At 43.0% G+C, this 14,667-nt stretch overlaps 2 protein-coding genes across 2 annotated transcripts in view; both read right to left on the bottom strand.

Moving 5' to 3' along the window:
• The window catches only part of naxe (NAD(P)HX epimerase), a 15,154-nt gene extending 14,957 nt beyond the window's left edge, over window positions 1-197 (bottom strand). Inside the window, exon 1 of the mRNA XM_088329073.1 lies at window positions 49-197. The gene's annotated coding sequence lies outside the window, so the exon portion shown is untranslated. The remainder of the gene's footprint in view (window positions 1-48) is intronic.
• LOC148371151 (lamin-A-like) overlaps window positions 1-13,701 on the bottom strand; it is a 15,968-nt gene extending 2,267 nt beyond the window's left edge. Inside the window, exons 1-12 of the mRNA XM_088329065.1 lie at window positions 13,303-13,701; window positions 12,856-13,208; window positions 9,958-10,114; window positions 9,765-9,890; window positions 9,520-9,690; window positions 8,019-8,144; window positions 7,114-7,334; window positions 6,794-7,046; window positions 4,290-4,397; window positions 4,090-4,209; window positions 393-449; window positions 49-255 (exon numbers count right to left, since the gene is read on the bottom strand). Coding sequence (XP_088185191.1) covers window positions 49-255; window positions 393-449; window positions 4,090-4,209; window positions 4,290-4,397; window positions 6,794-7,046; window positions 7,114-7,334; window positions 8,019-8,144; window positions 9,520-9,690; window positions 9,765-9,890; window positions 9,958-10,114; window positions 12,856-13,193 — 1,884 coding nt within the window. The 5' untranslated portion in view covers window positions 13,194-13,208; window positions 13,303-13,701. The remainder of the gene's footprint in view (window positions 1-48; window positions 256-392; window positions 450-4,089; window positions 4,210-4,289; window positions 4,398-6,793; window positions 7,047-7,113; window positions 7,335-8,018; window positions 8,145-9,519; window positions 9,691-9,764; window positions 9,891-9,957; window positions 10,115-12,855; window positions 13,209-13,302) is intronic.
• Window positions 13,702-14,667: the final 966 nt, after the last annotated feature.

A 14,667-nucleotide genomic window follows, 5' to 3' on the forward strand; every position in this document is an offset into this window, starting at 1 on the left:
ATCCGATTGCATGATTTTCGCAACGTTTTTCAATTCTCTGTAACTCACCTTGCGCGGTGTGCTACTGCTGTAGACGTAGGAATGGGGCAGCAAAGCGTCCGCCACCCCGCCGGATTGGAAGGAACGAGAAGCAGAAGAAACGACGCCTCCGCCGTTGTTTTCGGATTTGTCGGAGAAAAGGCCGCAGGTGCCGCATGCGACCGTACGACTTCGTAGATTGTACTCGCTGTCCCCGCAGGTGCTGTGCGCCACCTGCTGCCCAAACAACACACTCTCACTCTTTCCCGAACGATAATTCAAGCCATCCCTTTCTCGGTTTTAGAGTTTTTTTATTAGAAATAATGCCGTGATGGGTGCGTTACAAAATTCTCATTTTTTCGTTTTTCGGTTACCATGTCGTCGTCAGCGTCTTCCATGAGAGTGCGAATGACTTTCCGCATCGCCATTTCCTATTAAAATAAAAAAGGTGTTTAGTGACACATCCAATGCCATGGACTTCTATAGCCGTCCACACCAACACATGAGTTAATGCTACTGACATCGAAAGCAGTCAAAGAATGAGTTGAAAGGTTTTGTCGTTTGCAAGGTTTTGTCACCTTTTTCATAGCCAAATATAAGCACTTTTTAAGGACTCTAAAAGCTAATTTTCCAAATTTTCCAGTCCCATTGAAATCCAGTGCCGATCAAATCAACGTTTCTTTTTTTTTAAAAACTTGGATCACTACAATCAAGACGCTACCTTGCTTCGAGCACATACTTTGTTTTTATTAGAGATGTTACTATCTGCAATCTTTTTCGGTCAAAAAACTGACATCAATTCTGCCTCAACAATGTAATTTGACTACGTCACAGTAGTTTAAAAACACAGAAAGGGGTCTACAGGTGTTGAATTTTAATACGGAGGACAAAAAAGAACGAATGTACTGTATGAATAATAAGAAGGAAAACGACGAACTGTCTTGGACGCTTTAAATCACAATGGCATACAAACTAATGCCAGCTGCCGTTATTCACAAGGGAAGAAGGAATGCAATGGCAAAATAAAGCCACCTGAACAGGCGTGTCAGCATCATTTTCAAGCCGTTTTTTTTCTTTCATTTAATGCGTGGTCTATTGGATCAGACAGCTGAAAAATATGGCAACAATTTCAAGCATTTACAAGCACGTAACCTAAACTTCAAGCACTTTTCAAACCTTTAAAATACAACATTCAAATTCAAGCATTTTCAAGCATTTCAAGCACCCGTTAGAACCCTTTCTTAGGGCCCGGTCACACAGCCTTTCACGGGCGTATCGAGGCTGAATCACGGCCAGAAATTTCTGCCTGTGAAGCAGACGCTGTTGGACGCTTTGAGATCGCCATACAGACGAGATACAGCCATGCTTTACACGCGGTCGGAAATTCACACGCGGATGGCCGGGCGAAAAAGTTTTGCGCTGCTCAAAACTTTAGACCACGCGTAACCGCAGGCGGCACACGTGGTACACACGAGGTAATGACGCGGTACAGACGCGGAACGACGTGCTATGGCCGCGGCCAGGGCATGGTTACACGTGGGTAGGACGCGAAATTTCAGCGGGTAATCGTGGGTGGAGCACGGTCATAGCATGTTTGTTCTGCGCCTGTATCGCGGAGTTATCACGTGAATTAGCGTGTATAACGCGTGTGATGGTCAAACGCCTTTCTCCGCGTATATACAGCACGATTTGCCGAGCACACGTCAGTTGTGCTCGAGACGTCAAGAGGTGAACATGGATCCCCGTCACCGTAGTGACCTCGTCTTGCTGCTCCAGCAGCATCAGAAACAACTGGTACTGGTCCATCAGTTCCTCATTGATAGAAGAAGACGAAAGAGGAGGAGGAGGAGGGTGGTCCGGAACATCTGGGTGCGCAACTGGATTGGCAGGAGACCTAAGCAGGGGCTGTACGATCGTCTCATGGTGGAGCTCCGTAATGAAGATCCAAGGGCCTTCCAGAACTTCATGAGAATGCCACCTGCCATGTTCGATGGAATTGTGCAGAGACTGACACCAGCCCTTACCAAGGAGACCACCAACTGGCGAGCACCCCTTGATCCAGGCCTGAAGGTCGCACTCACCCTGAGGCACCTTGCTTCTGGCGCCAAGTACCGTGAAATGCAGTATGGCTGGAGGGTCCCTCACAACACCATCAGTGTGGTTGTGCGCGAAGTGTGTGTGGCCATCTTCAAGGAGTACCGTGATGAGCTGCTCTCGCCACCACAGACTGATGCACAGTGGCGTCAGATTAGTGACAATTGGATGAACAGTTGGAACTTTCCACACGTCATCGGTGCAATAGACGGCAAACACATTGCCTGTAAAGCTCCTGCCAACACTGGGTCCGACTACTTCAACTACAAGGGCTTCTTCAGTGTCATTCTCCCGGCAGTCGTCACATCTGACTACAGGTGCCTCTGGATAGACGTCAGCGGCAAGGGGTCTTCGTCTGATGCCCAAATCTACAATGCAAGTGATTTCAGAGAAGGTCTCCAGAACAATGACATAATTGGTTTCCCACAGCCTGATCCTCTCCCAGGTGACACTGAGGATATACCTTACTTTCTGGTGGGAGATGATGCTTTTGCACTCCGGACCTACATGATGAAGCTGTATGGTAACAGGGACATGACCAGGAAGCAGAGGATATTCAACTATAGACTCTCGCGAGCCAGAAGGGTAGTTGAGAATTCGTTTGGCATCCTTGCCAACCGATTTCAAGTTCTCCTGACTACCATGATGCATGAAGCTGACACTGTGAGGCTCCTGGTCAAGGCGTGTGTACTCCTCCACAACCTGATGAGAACACGTTACCCGGTGATGCAGAACAAACTTGTGGATTTCGAGCGTCCAAATAGAACCCTGGTGCCTGGTGCCTGGCGCGCAGGAAGGAACCTTGACGACACGAGACCTGACCGAGTACCAGGAAACAACAGAGATTTCAGGAAAGCCAAGGCTCAGAGGAACCTCATCATGGAGTGGTGCAACTCACTGGCTGGAAGGGTTCCATGGCAGGATGACATGCTCCTACCCCGTTTCTAGTTATTGTGACAGTGACACTGTTATTGTTATTATAGTGTGACATTTAATCTATGGACTGATGATGGTTAAACTAAGGATTATTCTACAATTGTTATAACATGAATGTATAATGTGATGTCGAATTGTATTTGATTGTTTGTGTGTTAATTTGTGTTGGGGGGTGGTGGAAATATAAGAAAACAAGAAATAAATATTGGATTAAAGCTATTATCTTCTGATATCTCTCCGCGATTTGCCGAGCACACGTCAATTGTGCTCGAGACGTCAAGGGGTGAACATGGATCCCCGTCACCGTAGTGACCTCGTCTTAATCCATTTTTATTTCTTGACATTTCTTTTCATTTCATAACAAGATAATAAAATAAAAATGAAAAACTATTACAATAACATATTGGCTTCTTCTTCGGTGCCATAGCTTGAAATCTTGATCTTCACGGGACTGTGTCTTGAGCGGTTATGATTTCTACAGCCCGGCTCGGCAGCTTTTATACCCGTGGTCCACACGCGGATATGACGTGGAACTGACGCGATGAGGAAGCGGAACAGTCGCCGGCGTCTGTTTTGCGGGCATACCACGGATAAACAGCGGGTTGGCCAATTTTGCGCATTTTCCATCGCGGGCAACCACGGGCAAAAAGAAATCGCAAAATTTTACCCGCGATACAGACGCAAACGGCTATGTGACCGGGCCCTTAAATAAAGAGATTGCGCAGCTTAAAGGAGAAATAGTAGAATATATTCACCTGTTTAAAAAAAAAAAATAAAAACATCCCCAGCAAAACCAAATCGACTTCAAGTAACATATATACTTGCAATGTAAATGTAACTATTCAATTAAGCGGTCAATAAACTCATTCAGTGCCAGTGACGACTACAGTGTAGCAGTGCTTCTCAGCTGGTGGGACAGGACCCAAAAGTGGGATTTCTCTCTTGATTTAGGTCCCAGCTCGTCATTAGTGTGAATTTGTGGGTCCTCAAGTCAGACCAGTTGAGAGCCAGTGGACTATAGAAAACGTTATCATGTGTCACCTCTCCGTTAGCGCTCATCAAGGTGGTCTTGAACTGCTCCCCAGTTCCCCAGTTGGTCTGTGTCTTCCAGACCAGTTCAGAGGGAGGATTGTGGTTTCCACCAGCACCTGCTGCCCAGATCTGGTCACCATGTAAACAACAGGAAAGCGTATTACTATTGGGCAGCGCTGATTTAAAATCCAGAGAAAGTCAGTACTTACCGTGACTCTCTGGCCGGCCTTCAAGGTGAACTTTGAGGGAAACTTGAACGCAATCGGTGCAGAAGATCCTACCTGCCGCTTCACTTGCCAGTTCCCCAAATTTTGATCCTAAAGAGGGAAAGATGACTTGAGCCAGGCGGTATTCAAGCCGCAAATGGGCTCTGTGAAATATATTAGACTCATCTTATCCGATTGAAATGTCACAAAGTAAATGGTAAATGGTCTGCATTTATGTTGATTATTGTCTCAAAAGCCAATTTACTGCATTTTCATGTCTTATTTGACCACCAGACATCACTACATGATGTCGTGCAACCTAAAAGAGCACAAGGAAGAATACAAACAAACTCAAAGAGACCTAAAAGCACTATTTCCTCCTTTTTCTGCTCGGCCTTAGCGAGGTTTAGTGGTTTTTGGGAGGCCAAAGCAGCAAGATGACAATTATTTCAGCTCCTGTATTAGAGGCTTGTATTAAATTTTTAATGCACATTTATATGACAGTTCATGTAGTTTTGCTTAATATTCAAATCAATATTGTTTTTTTTTATAAATTACTTTTTTACCACTAGGAGGTGCTAAATAGTACACTGTCCCTTTAGCATAGTCAATAATTAAGACAATGCATTTAAAATACATTGGATTTTACACGTTATTTTTGAAATATGTTTTATAATGAAATCAATAAATTGATCCCATATTGGTATTTTTACACCTACATATTATAAATCTAGTAGTTTATATTAAAGGGACAGTGTGTATTATTTAGCAGTTATAATGCCTATATTATAAGTAATCAGGGTTGGGTAGGGTTACTTTAAGTGGATTACTTTCCATTACTTTTGGATTACGCCAATATCAAATATACTAATAAAAGACAAAAGAAACTAAATATGAATAAAATTACTAAATTTTGTGCAGGCTTGGGGACTAACGGAATACATGGAACGGCAAAAATGATGTTTGCAAGCTGTTTGGATTTATTTTCATTTTGTTTCTGTCGCATTTTATGTTAGTTTTGCAGGAGATCAAAGAGATCAAAGCCAGGAGAGAAAGCTTACCACGTGTTGTGAGTCGTAATTTTATTCATATTTAGTTTCTTTTGTTTTGTTATGAGTGCACTGCAGGAAAGAGGTCTAAATATAATGGAAGCTAGAGGTCTAAATATAATGGAAGCTAGAGCTCTTGTTGGTGATAGAAAGGAGTGGAGAGGTGTTGTGAAAGGATAGTGGGATTGTGGACGCGTTCTTAAGGCTGGGCTGGGCACCCTTATGATGCGGCAGGGGTAAACCAGTGAAAGCTGTCGGGCCCTGCTGTTGAACAAAACAGTGTGTTGTGTCACCCTGACCCGAGTGACATGGCCGCTTTCTGGTGTCCCATTTCATCTGGAGGGACGAAAGCATGACCAACTTGGGTGCCGAGGTGCCCAACTTGTTTGGGTGTTTGGGCAATTGGGTTGGCCATGGTCCAAAAATGTTTGTGTGTTTTATTTATTTTATTTCCTTTTTATTTTCTTTGTTATTGTATGTGTGTGTCTTGCTGTCGGTCACCCCTCTTGAGGGATATGACCAAGATAGATAGATAGATGGATAGATAGATAGTTTCTTTTGTCTTTTATTAGCATATTTGGTATTGGAGTAATCCAAAAGTAATTGAAAGTAATCCAGTTAAAGTAACCCTACCCAACCCTGTAAGTAATTTTGCTACAAAACTGTACTGTACATGGCGGTGTACAGTATTCTATTTTTGCCTCAACTGGTAGTTTGCACATTTTTCCATTAGGGGACACTGCTGCCGCAACAAAGGCTAACCTCTTTTAGTCAATTGGCTGTGATGCTACTTTCAACTTTTAGCTTTAACGGGGCATTGTGTATTATTTAGTGGCTAAAAAAACCTTTTAAACATTAAAAAAACAATATTCGTTTGAATAATAAGCAAAAATACATGAACTGTTGTACAAACGTGCATATTTTTAAAACACTCATTGGCCAAGAAATTGATATTTATTTTACATAACATGTGGCTGGCCTGGAGGAAGCTAAAATGATTTTCTGCCATTTTGCTACTACAGGTACCCAAAGTCCCAAAATCCTTAAGCTTGCTTACTAGAGAAGTCAGACAACACTGAGTAAATAAACGAGATCCCTTTGAGTCTCATAGTTTGTATACTTCTTTTTGCTTCGTTTGTAGCACTCGTTTTGGTTGCACTACACAACACAGAGACTTCAGGCGGTCAAATGTGACAATGTCCCTTTCAATGTTTCCCATTTTATTTACCTCTCATGTTGTGTTAGAAATTGGCATCACTGCTGGAGAGGGATGGGCTCCACCAGGCTGTACTTGCCCAAGACACAACAAAGTATATAGTACACCTACGACCCTAGTAGTTGAGGGATCCGACCAACCAACCAACCAACCAACCAACCAACCAACCAACCAACCAACCAACCAACCAACCAACCAACCAACCGACCAACCAATCAACCAGACTGTTGAGTTCTACAGACCTCATCTGCTTTATTGTTGAGTCGGACATATTTTCCATCCTGGTCCACCTCGTCCACCGTGACACGCCCACTGGCAGAAGCCTTCTGGGTAATGCGGGTTCGAGATACAGCACCTCCGGCGAAACTCGAAGCTTCGCTGTCCGTATCGTTTGGACGCCGCCTCTTGGCAGGCGAGTGCTGAGCGTTGCCATTTAAAGATCGGGAGTGACTTCCCGCCATCCTCATTGGAGTCGGACTCGGAGAGAGTTGCAATCTGACCCACGAAAACGAAGACGTCAGTGGACGTTATCTGAGAAGTCAATCGTGAAATGCGTACAAACCTTTCCTCCTCGCCCTCAAGGAGCTTCCTGTAAGCACTGATCTCCATATCTAGAGCTAGCTTGACGTCCATGAGCTCCTGATATTCATCCAACTGCTGCTGCATTTTCTGCCGGATCTCGGACATTTCTCGGTCTTTGTCTCCGAGGCGACGGCGCATGATGTCCCGCTCTCTGGATAGGGCCTGCTCCAGGTCATTGATTTTTGCGTCGCGGTCTGCTAGCTAGAAAAAAACACGACATCGAAAACCTCAAATTGGTGTCTGCAACCTGAAATTTTGCTACTCTCTACTGCCATCTCCTTGATTCTTCCTTTCCATTCAACTTTTGGCACTCATTTTGACCCTTGATTTAAATCTAGATTTGACTTATTGCTCACCTTAAACAAGTCAAAATCTTTATTCAACACTTTCTTCTGATTTGAGTCGTGATTCAACTCTTGATATGATTCTTGGCTATTATTCCTAGTTTGTCTCTTGTACAGATATTTATTCCACCTTTCTTCAACTCTATGTTCGGATACAACCTTTAATACAACTCAGTTGAGCTGGATCTTGATCCCAATTTTGACCATTAGTTAAACTTAACCCCTAATGTGACTCTTGATCCGACTTTTAATTCCACTCTTGCTTGACTATAGTGTCGTTCTTGCTGCCTTCCTCTATTCTGTTAAATATTCATTTTTTCCTTAATTGATTATAATTTTAATTTACTTTGATTTTTTTCCTTTGTAGACTGAATATTTTGAGAATTCAGTGTTTTATCCTTTATCTGCTCAACACGTTTTCTATAGCATTGTCTAAAGTTAGCTATAATCACACAAACCCAAGTTGGGAACGTCAGTAAGAAAAAAAGGAATATATAAACAGAGGATCCATTGATTCCTTCAGTCCCTTGTTAAAGTTCACCTGTTTTTGCAGCTGGCTTAACTGAGCCGACATGGACTCAAGGCGGACCCTCGTCTGCTGGAGCTCCTCATGCGCGGCGCCCACTAGATGGCTGCTACGGTCTGCTGACTGACGTGCACCTTCCAGCTACAAACCGAAAGGACAGATGACAGAGTATTCGGTAGAGTACCCTGCAAAAATATCGACCTTCCAACAACTTGCCATAATTCAGGCTTTAAACTTATTGATAAGAAACGGTTACACACCCACTAAATGAATGCCCAATCAAAAATACTTTCTAAGAATCAAACACATGCGAGACACAATTGTGAAAGAAACCAAGTGTTTACAAACTTTTTATGTTGTGCTAACAAATAAAAACATATTTTCCTTTATTTTTAGGTCGTTGTCCTGTTGGAACGAGAACTTGTGCCCCATTTTAAAGTCTCTTGCACACTCCTACAGATTTTCTGCCCATATCACCCTGTTTTGGCTCCCTCCATCTTCCCATCAACTCTAACGATCATCCCAATCCCTTTTGAAGAAAATCAACCCCAGAGCATGATGCTGCCACCACAATGTTTCACAGTGGGGATGGTGTTTTTAGGGTAATGTGCAGTGTTATTCTCATGCCAAGTAAGAACACTTTGGATTTGGCCCAGAGAGATCAAATTTGGTTTTATCTGAGCAGAACACCTTATTCCACGTGTTATTTGTGTCTCCCATGTGGCTTATTGCAAACGCCAAACGAGCCTTTTTATGGTATTTTTCACAAAGGGTTTTCTTCGTGCCACTCTTCCATAAACGGCAGATTGATGCAGAGTACAACTAATAGTTGTCTCATGCACAACTTGTCCTACCTCAGCTGTATATGCCTTCAGGTCACCGGATGTGATCATGGGCCTCTTGGTTACTTCTCTGATTAGTTTTGTTCTTGTTTGTGCCAAAAGTGTAGCTCTTGGTAAGTTTGCAGTATTTTTTCTGCTTTATCCATTTTGAAACTGTTGCTCACGCAGGTGGATATGTAAATATTGTGAAATGTCATATCCCATTCCTGCTTTGAACTTTTCCACAACTTCAGCCCTGATCTGCCTGGTGTGTTCTTGGTCTTCAGAATGCTGTCATAATGCTTCATAATGCTATCTGTTCAGGTTAATTCAAACTGAGACTTAATGACCCACATTTGCAATGTTTGTCATTGTTAGTCATTTACGTCGACATTAGTCCCTTTAGTTCAGAAGTCATCAGGGAACCTCCGGAGTACCTTGGCTGAGCTAACAAGAACAGGGGGCCAATATTTTTGCAACATATGAAATACATTGTTGAAAAAAAATCTGATACCAATTAACGATTGTGCCTCATATGTTGTTGAGCCTCTATTATAATATGTTTATTTTTTCAGCTTTAATTTTGAAGCCTGACATGTGGAAATGTGACAAAAAGTTATTGTCGGGCAAATACGTTTTTTTAGGCACTTTACATAAATTTATTTTGGTATAATCTCTCAAGTTCACAATTTTACCTTGGAGTTGTAGGTCTTCTCCAGTTCCTCCTTGTAGAGATTCACCTGAATTTCGTGCTGGCTTCGCATCTCTAGCAAAGCGTCAGCCAGTTTGTTTTCAAAGTCTTGCTGGTGGCCATTGTCCAACTCGACCATGCGGGACTCGTGGCGCCGTTTCACCTCGCGCAGCTCCTGCGTGACAAAAATCATGTGAGAGGAGGACTCTCTCATTCCGAGAGATTCATTTACACTCAACAAGATCTCACCTCAGAGTGGAGGTTCTTCTGAAAGCCCAGCTCCTCTTTGAGAGTCTGAATGCGATTCTCGCCATCTACTCTCCTCAGCATCTCATCCTGAAGCTGCTTTCTGGCATCGGTCAGGCTTGTTTCCAGCTAAAACAAATTCAAAAACATGAGTTTAACCGTTAATGTGATGTTGGCTTTTTTTGTAGGATTTTACCTTGGCAATCTGCGTCTTTAGGTCCCTGTTTTCTGTCTCAAGACTACGCTTTTCTCCTAAAGCGGTGGTCAAAGATGCATCCTTGGTGTTCAACAAAGCCTCCAGGTCTTTCAGCCTCTGCAGCGCTCCTGCCAGATCCGATTCCTTTTTCGTGTTCCTGATATCATGGACACAAAAATGGGATTATGTCATGGTTCGGTGACGGCAGCCACTCCCCTTCTCCTAGATATGGCAGCATTGCCCTATTTTACAGTCTCCCTTTCCACTCCCGGTCTAGGTGATCCCAATCCTCATTAGCCCCCCTCTGTCATAAATTCTTCAGTCTCCAACTCCATGTTGCTGGAGCGTGATTGTACTCATCTGAAGATATTTCTTCTCCAAGACAATAAGCGCGTCATACCAAGACATTCTTATCCAGGTATTTTCTTCAAGATACACCTCAAATTTTTTTCTCAAGACTCAACACCCAAGACAACCTTCTCAAGTTTCTTTCCCAAAATTTCCCTCCCTTCTCATAGCGTTATTTAATACATTCCCTTTGTTGGGGTTGGATTGCATTCTTGGTTTTTGACTCACGTACTGCGTTTGGGTCTGTCCGACTTAACGTGACAGATTACATTTTAGTTTTGCCTTCACTTTTTTTAGCTTTTTAAGGAATACTCTTGCTTTCTATAGCTGTCGACCCCCATCTGCCATTGTGAATGAGCTTCCTGCAACTGTTTTTCCTTACATTGTGACTTTGTGCCCCTTTACAGAGCTCTCTTTGTGTGTGTATACACATTAGGATGTTGGTGCATGTCATTTTGAGTAATACTTTTATGTACACAGGGTACTACACCGCAAAAATCAAATAAATAAGACAACTTGCAATGTAAACTTTTCTTTGGGATATTTTTTTTTCTTAATTCTTAGTATCTTCTTCAATATATTTTTGATATTTTAGTAAGTTCTCACAACTCTGCACTGCAAAAAGTTCAAATACAGATTAGGAAGAAAATTAGAACGACAAAAGAATATTTATCTTTCCAAGTCATTTTTGTTTTGATAGATACATTTTTTGATTTCCATATTTTTTATTCTTTCTCTCTCTTTATCTCTCTGTCCATCCCTCTGTCTCTCTCTTCCTAGAATTTACTGGTCTGGCCCCCTTCAGTTTTTTTTCTATCAAGTGGCCCCCTTGTCCAGTACAAAGCGGGTGGGTCTATCCCTTAACCACTAGGGTCATAGGGGCACCATTTCCTGTGGTGTGTCTTGGGCAAGTACAGCCTGGTAGTGCATTGTTTAAAGTCTGCAGAGACCATCGAAAGAAAAAGCAGCATGGAAACTAAATGAATAAATACCAGGTCTGGACATCATGGAAATCATACCATGAGGGAAACTGCATAATAATTTCCTCTACGCAGTCAAACGGGCTATTTTGAGAGAAGGATTCTCTCCAGAGGCGGAAAAAAATGGGGATATACTTTTTCGTGTTTCCACTCTTGCACGTGGTTTGTGAATTACAGTGTTTCCAGACTTTTCCATCTCACCACAAAACCGCAGCGTTCGGTGTTTGGTTGCGGCGCTGCCATGGCAACAGCCCGACCCTGCCAAACACACTGGAGCCATAAGGCCAATATTTATGGAAAAGGACAAGAAGCGTAGCCCACTAACCGCTGCCACGTATTGTGAGCGCGCAGAGAGGGGAAGAACTTAGTCATCAGGCACTCGATGTGTGACTCTGGGATGTCTGAATGGAAGTCACGATGGACTCATTCAGTGCCACGTTGTACAAATACGTTATCAGAACACGTTATTTTTGCTTTATTTTTAAAAAATATTCTAAAGGCTTTGGCGATGCGGATCGTTAAGTATCGAGCCTCTGTGAATGATTTAAGTATATTAAATCACCACTAGATGACGGGAATGGCCTTGATCAGATCTTTGTCTGCACATCAAGGAGCCCCTACTTCTTTGCCTTGCTTTACTTCGTGTGATCACATCACCGGAAACATTGGGCACTCAAAGGTTCTTGCAAAGTTCATGCATAAGTTTGTTTGTGCAATAAAATCTTATTTTGCAAGCAAAGTGTTCATGGAAAACAGTGTGCAGTTATCACAAATGCAAAAGAAAAGCAAGGAAGTGAAAGTTCTGCTCGAAACCTTTTCACAAAAAGCTGTTTTTCTAAGAGGTTTACTTGTCTTGTCTTCTTGAGGGAAAAGGATGAGCCCGGTTGTTGCACGGTGCATGCATTTCGAGCCATCGTACCGAGCATGTCATCATTTAAAACCTGCTGCATCGGTCAAGATGTTGGAACAGAAAGCTTTCAACGGGATATGCTGTTATTATCATATTGATGATGTTCCGTGTATTGTCTGTTAATAACCTTGCAACATCTATTGTATCCTGGTCATTCTGTAAGGGGGACTACCTCACAGCACTTCTTAAGGTTTTGTCATTTTCCTCATGTTGAGGTTTTTGAGTTTTTCCTTTCCTTCATGTAGGTTTCAGATCAGCGGATGTTGTTAAGGTAGCCTGTGCAGCCCTTTGAGACTTTTTTGTGATTAAGAGTTATATTAATTAACATGACTTGAATTGGAAACGAGTATTTTTAAGAAACTTAGAAATGCTTAACTGTTGTTTACTTAACAATGGTAGAAGTTAGAAACATACTTTTTTCTGTAATCAACTTTGAGGGATCACTCGTTCTATTAATATGTCCTCGCTACTAAACTCAAGTTTACGTAGTCATTCAGAAATGAGTCAAAATTGGCCGGCACTCGCCCTTCCCCTTTGAGGGAAATTTCTGGCGTGTGATGAGTTAAGGGTGTGGCCCCAGTAGCAAAGCAATTGTTATGTCATTAAAATGAGTTATGAAAAATCATTGTGAAATGTATGCAGTGACAGGACAAACCTCACCTGGCTTTTAACTCCTTGTATTCCTCGCGGAGCTTTCCGACCTCCAGCTGCAGGCGGGCGCGCTCTTTGGCTACCGAGTCAAGCGTCTTCCGGGCGTCGGCCAGCTCCGTTTCATAGGCGGCCTTCAGGCCCGTCAGCTCCCGCGACACCTCCGTCTCCGATTCGGTGATGCGCACGCGCAAACCGGCGTTCTCCGCTTCCAAGAAGCGCATTTTATCGATATAAACGGCAAGACGGTCGTTGAGGTTGCTCAGGTCCTCCTTCTCCTGGAGACGAGTGATGCGGTTGGGGGAGAAGAGGTTGTTTGCATCTTGAGGGGAGTTTTTCGGGGTTGCCATCTTTCAAGATAGGTCCTGGTGTGGCAGGGAAGTTTAGGAAAGTGCACAAGGTTGCAATGATCAAAGAAACAAAGAGATCTCTTTGAAGACTTCAAACAAAAAAACCTACCTTGTTGATTGGGTAAAAGGAGGATTTGAACTTTGTTGTATAGAAAGATCCTTTCGTGATCACCCGCACGGCTCAACTGTAGCAATGTGGATTTATTTGAGTGCCCATTGGAAAAAATGAGATGGGAGGGGTGAAGATGAGAGAGGTTGGCCTCCAAAGTTTGGCATCTGTCTCTCTCTCTTTATAGTCTGCGGTCTGAACAAATGAGTCACCCTCGCAGCTAGTTCTCGTGATTGAAGTTTATTCAACTTTGATATTTTTTTAACTCATTCAGTGCCATAGCCCCAGAGTGTCTGGCTGGTAAATGGTCTGCATTTATATAGCGCTTTTCAAGTCAATGAAGAACTCCCAAAGCGCTTTACAATGTGCTTCACACTTACCCATTCACACACACATTCACACACCAATAGCAGCCATGCAAGGCGCCTACCTGCTTCTTGGGGGCATTAGGGATTCAGTCTCTTGGTAAGTTATTTTTTTTTCATTTTACTTAAAGCTAATAAGAATCATTCAGTACTGCTCAGGATATCACTTGCTATTTGTAAGTGCATTTATAGAGCACGTTTCAAGTCTCTGGGGACCTCTCAAAGCATTTCACAATGTGCTACACACTTACCCATTTGCACACACACCAAAAGGGGCCGGGAATCAAACCTGCGACCTCTCGGTCCCAAGACGAGCAAAAATTACTAAATTTTGTGCAGGCTTGGGGAGTAACGGAATACATCGAACGGCAAAAATGATTTTGGCAAGCTGTTTGGATTTATTTTCATTTTGTTTCTGTCGCATTTTATGTTAGTTTTGCCGGAGATCAAAGAGATCAAAGCCAGGAGGGAAAGCTTACCACGTGTTGTGAGTCATAATTTTATTCATAATTAGTTGCTTTTGTCTTTATTTAGCATATTCGGTATTGGAATAATCCAAAAATAATTGAAAGTAATCAAGTTAAAGTAACCCTACCAACCCCATTTATGTATAGAAGGGGTCGGCAACCTGTGGCACGCGTGCCAGCAGTGGCACACGAGGGGTTAACCAGTGGCACGCGAGCACACGGCAAAATAATAATGATTTTTTTTTTCATGCGCACTTTTTGGTGAAATTAAGACATTTTCAGTTGCGCGCTGTGTTATTTAGAGGCTTTACGGTAGCGCCCCTCCTCCTCTGCCCCGTGTGTGAGCGTGTCTGCGCTGCGCCCCGCAGAGGAGGAAAGATCTGTGTTTTAACCCACCCACAGAAACAACGGCGCGCGATAAATGAACGAATCACAACAGCTCCTCCGGCGAAAAAATCTCGTTCTTTTCAGCCAGCGTGGACAGAGGATTGAGGCCTTGTGCAAATAATGACTGTGCTGTTGGTGCATTATGC

This window comes from Urocampus carinirostris, chromosome 2, assembly GCF_059441175.1.
Source record: "Urocampus carinirostris isolate Australia breed hairy pipefish chromosome 2, RoL_Ucar_1.0, whole genome shotgun sequence".
Taxonomy (NCBI): domain Eukaryota; kingdom Metazoa; phylum Chordata; class Actinopteri; order Syngnathiformes; family Syngnathidae; genus Urocampus; species Urocampus carinirostris.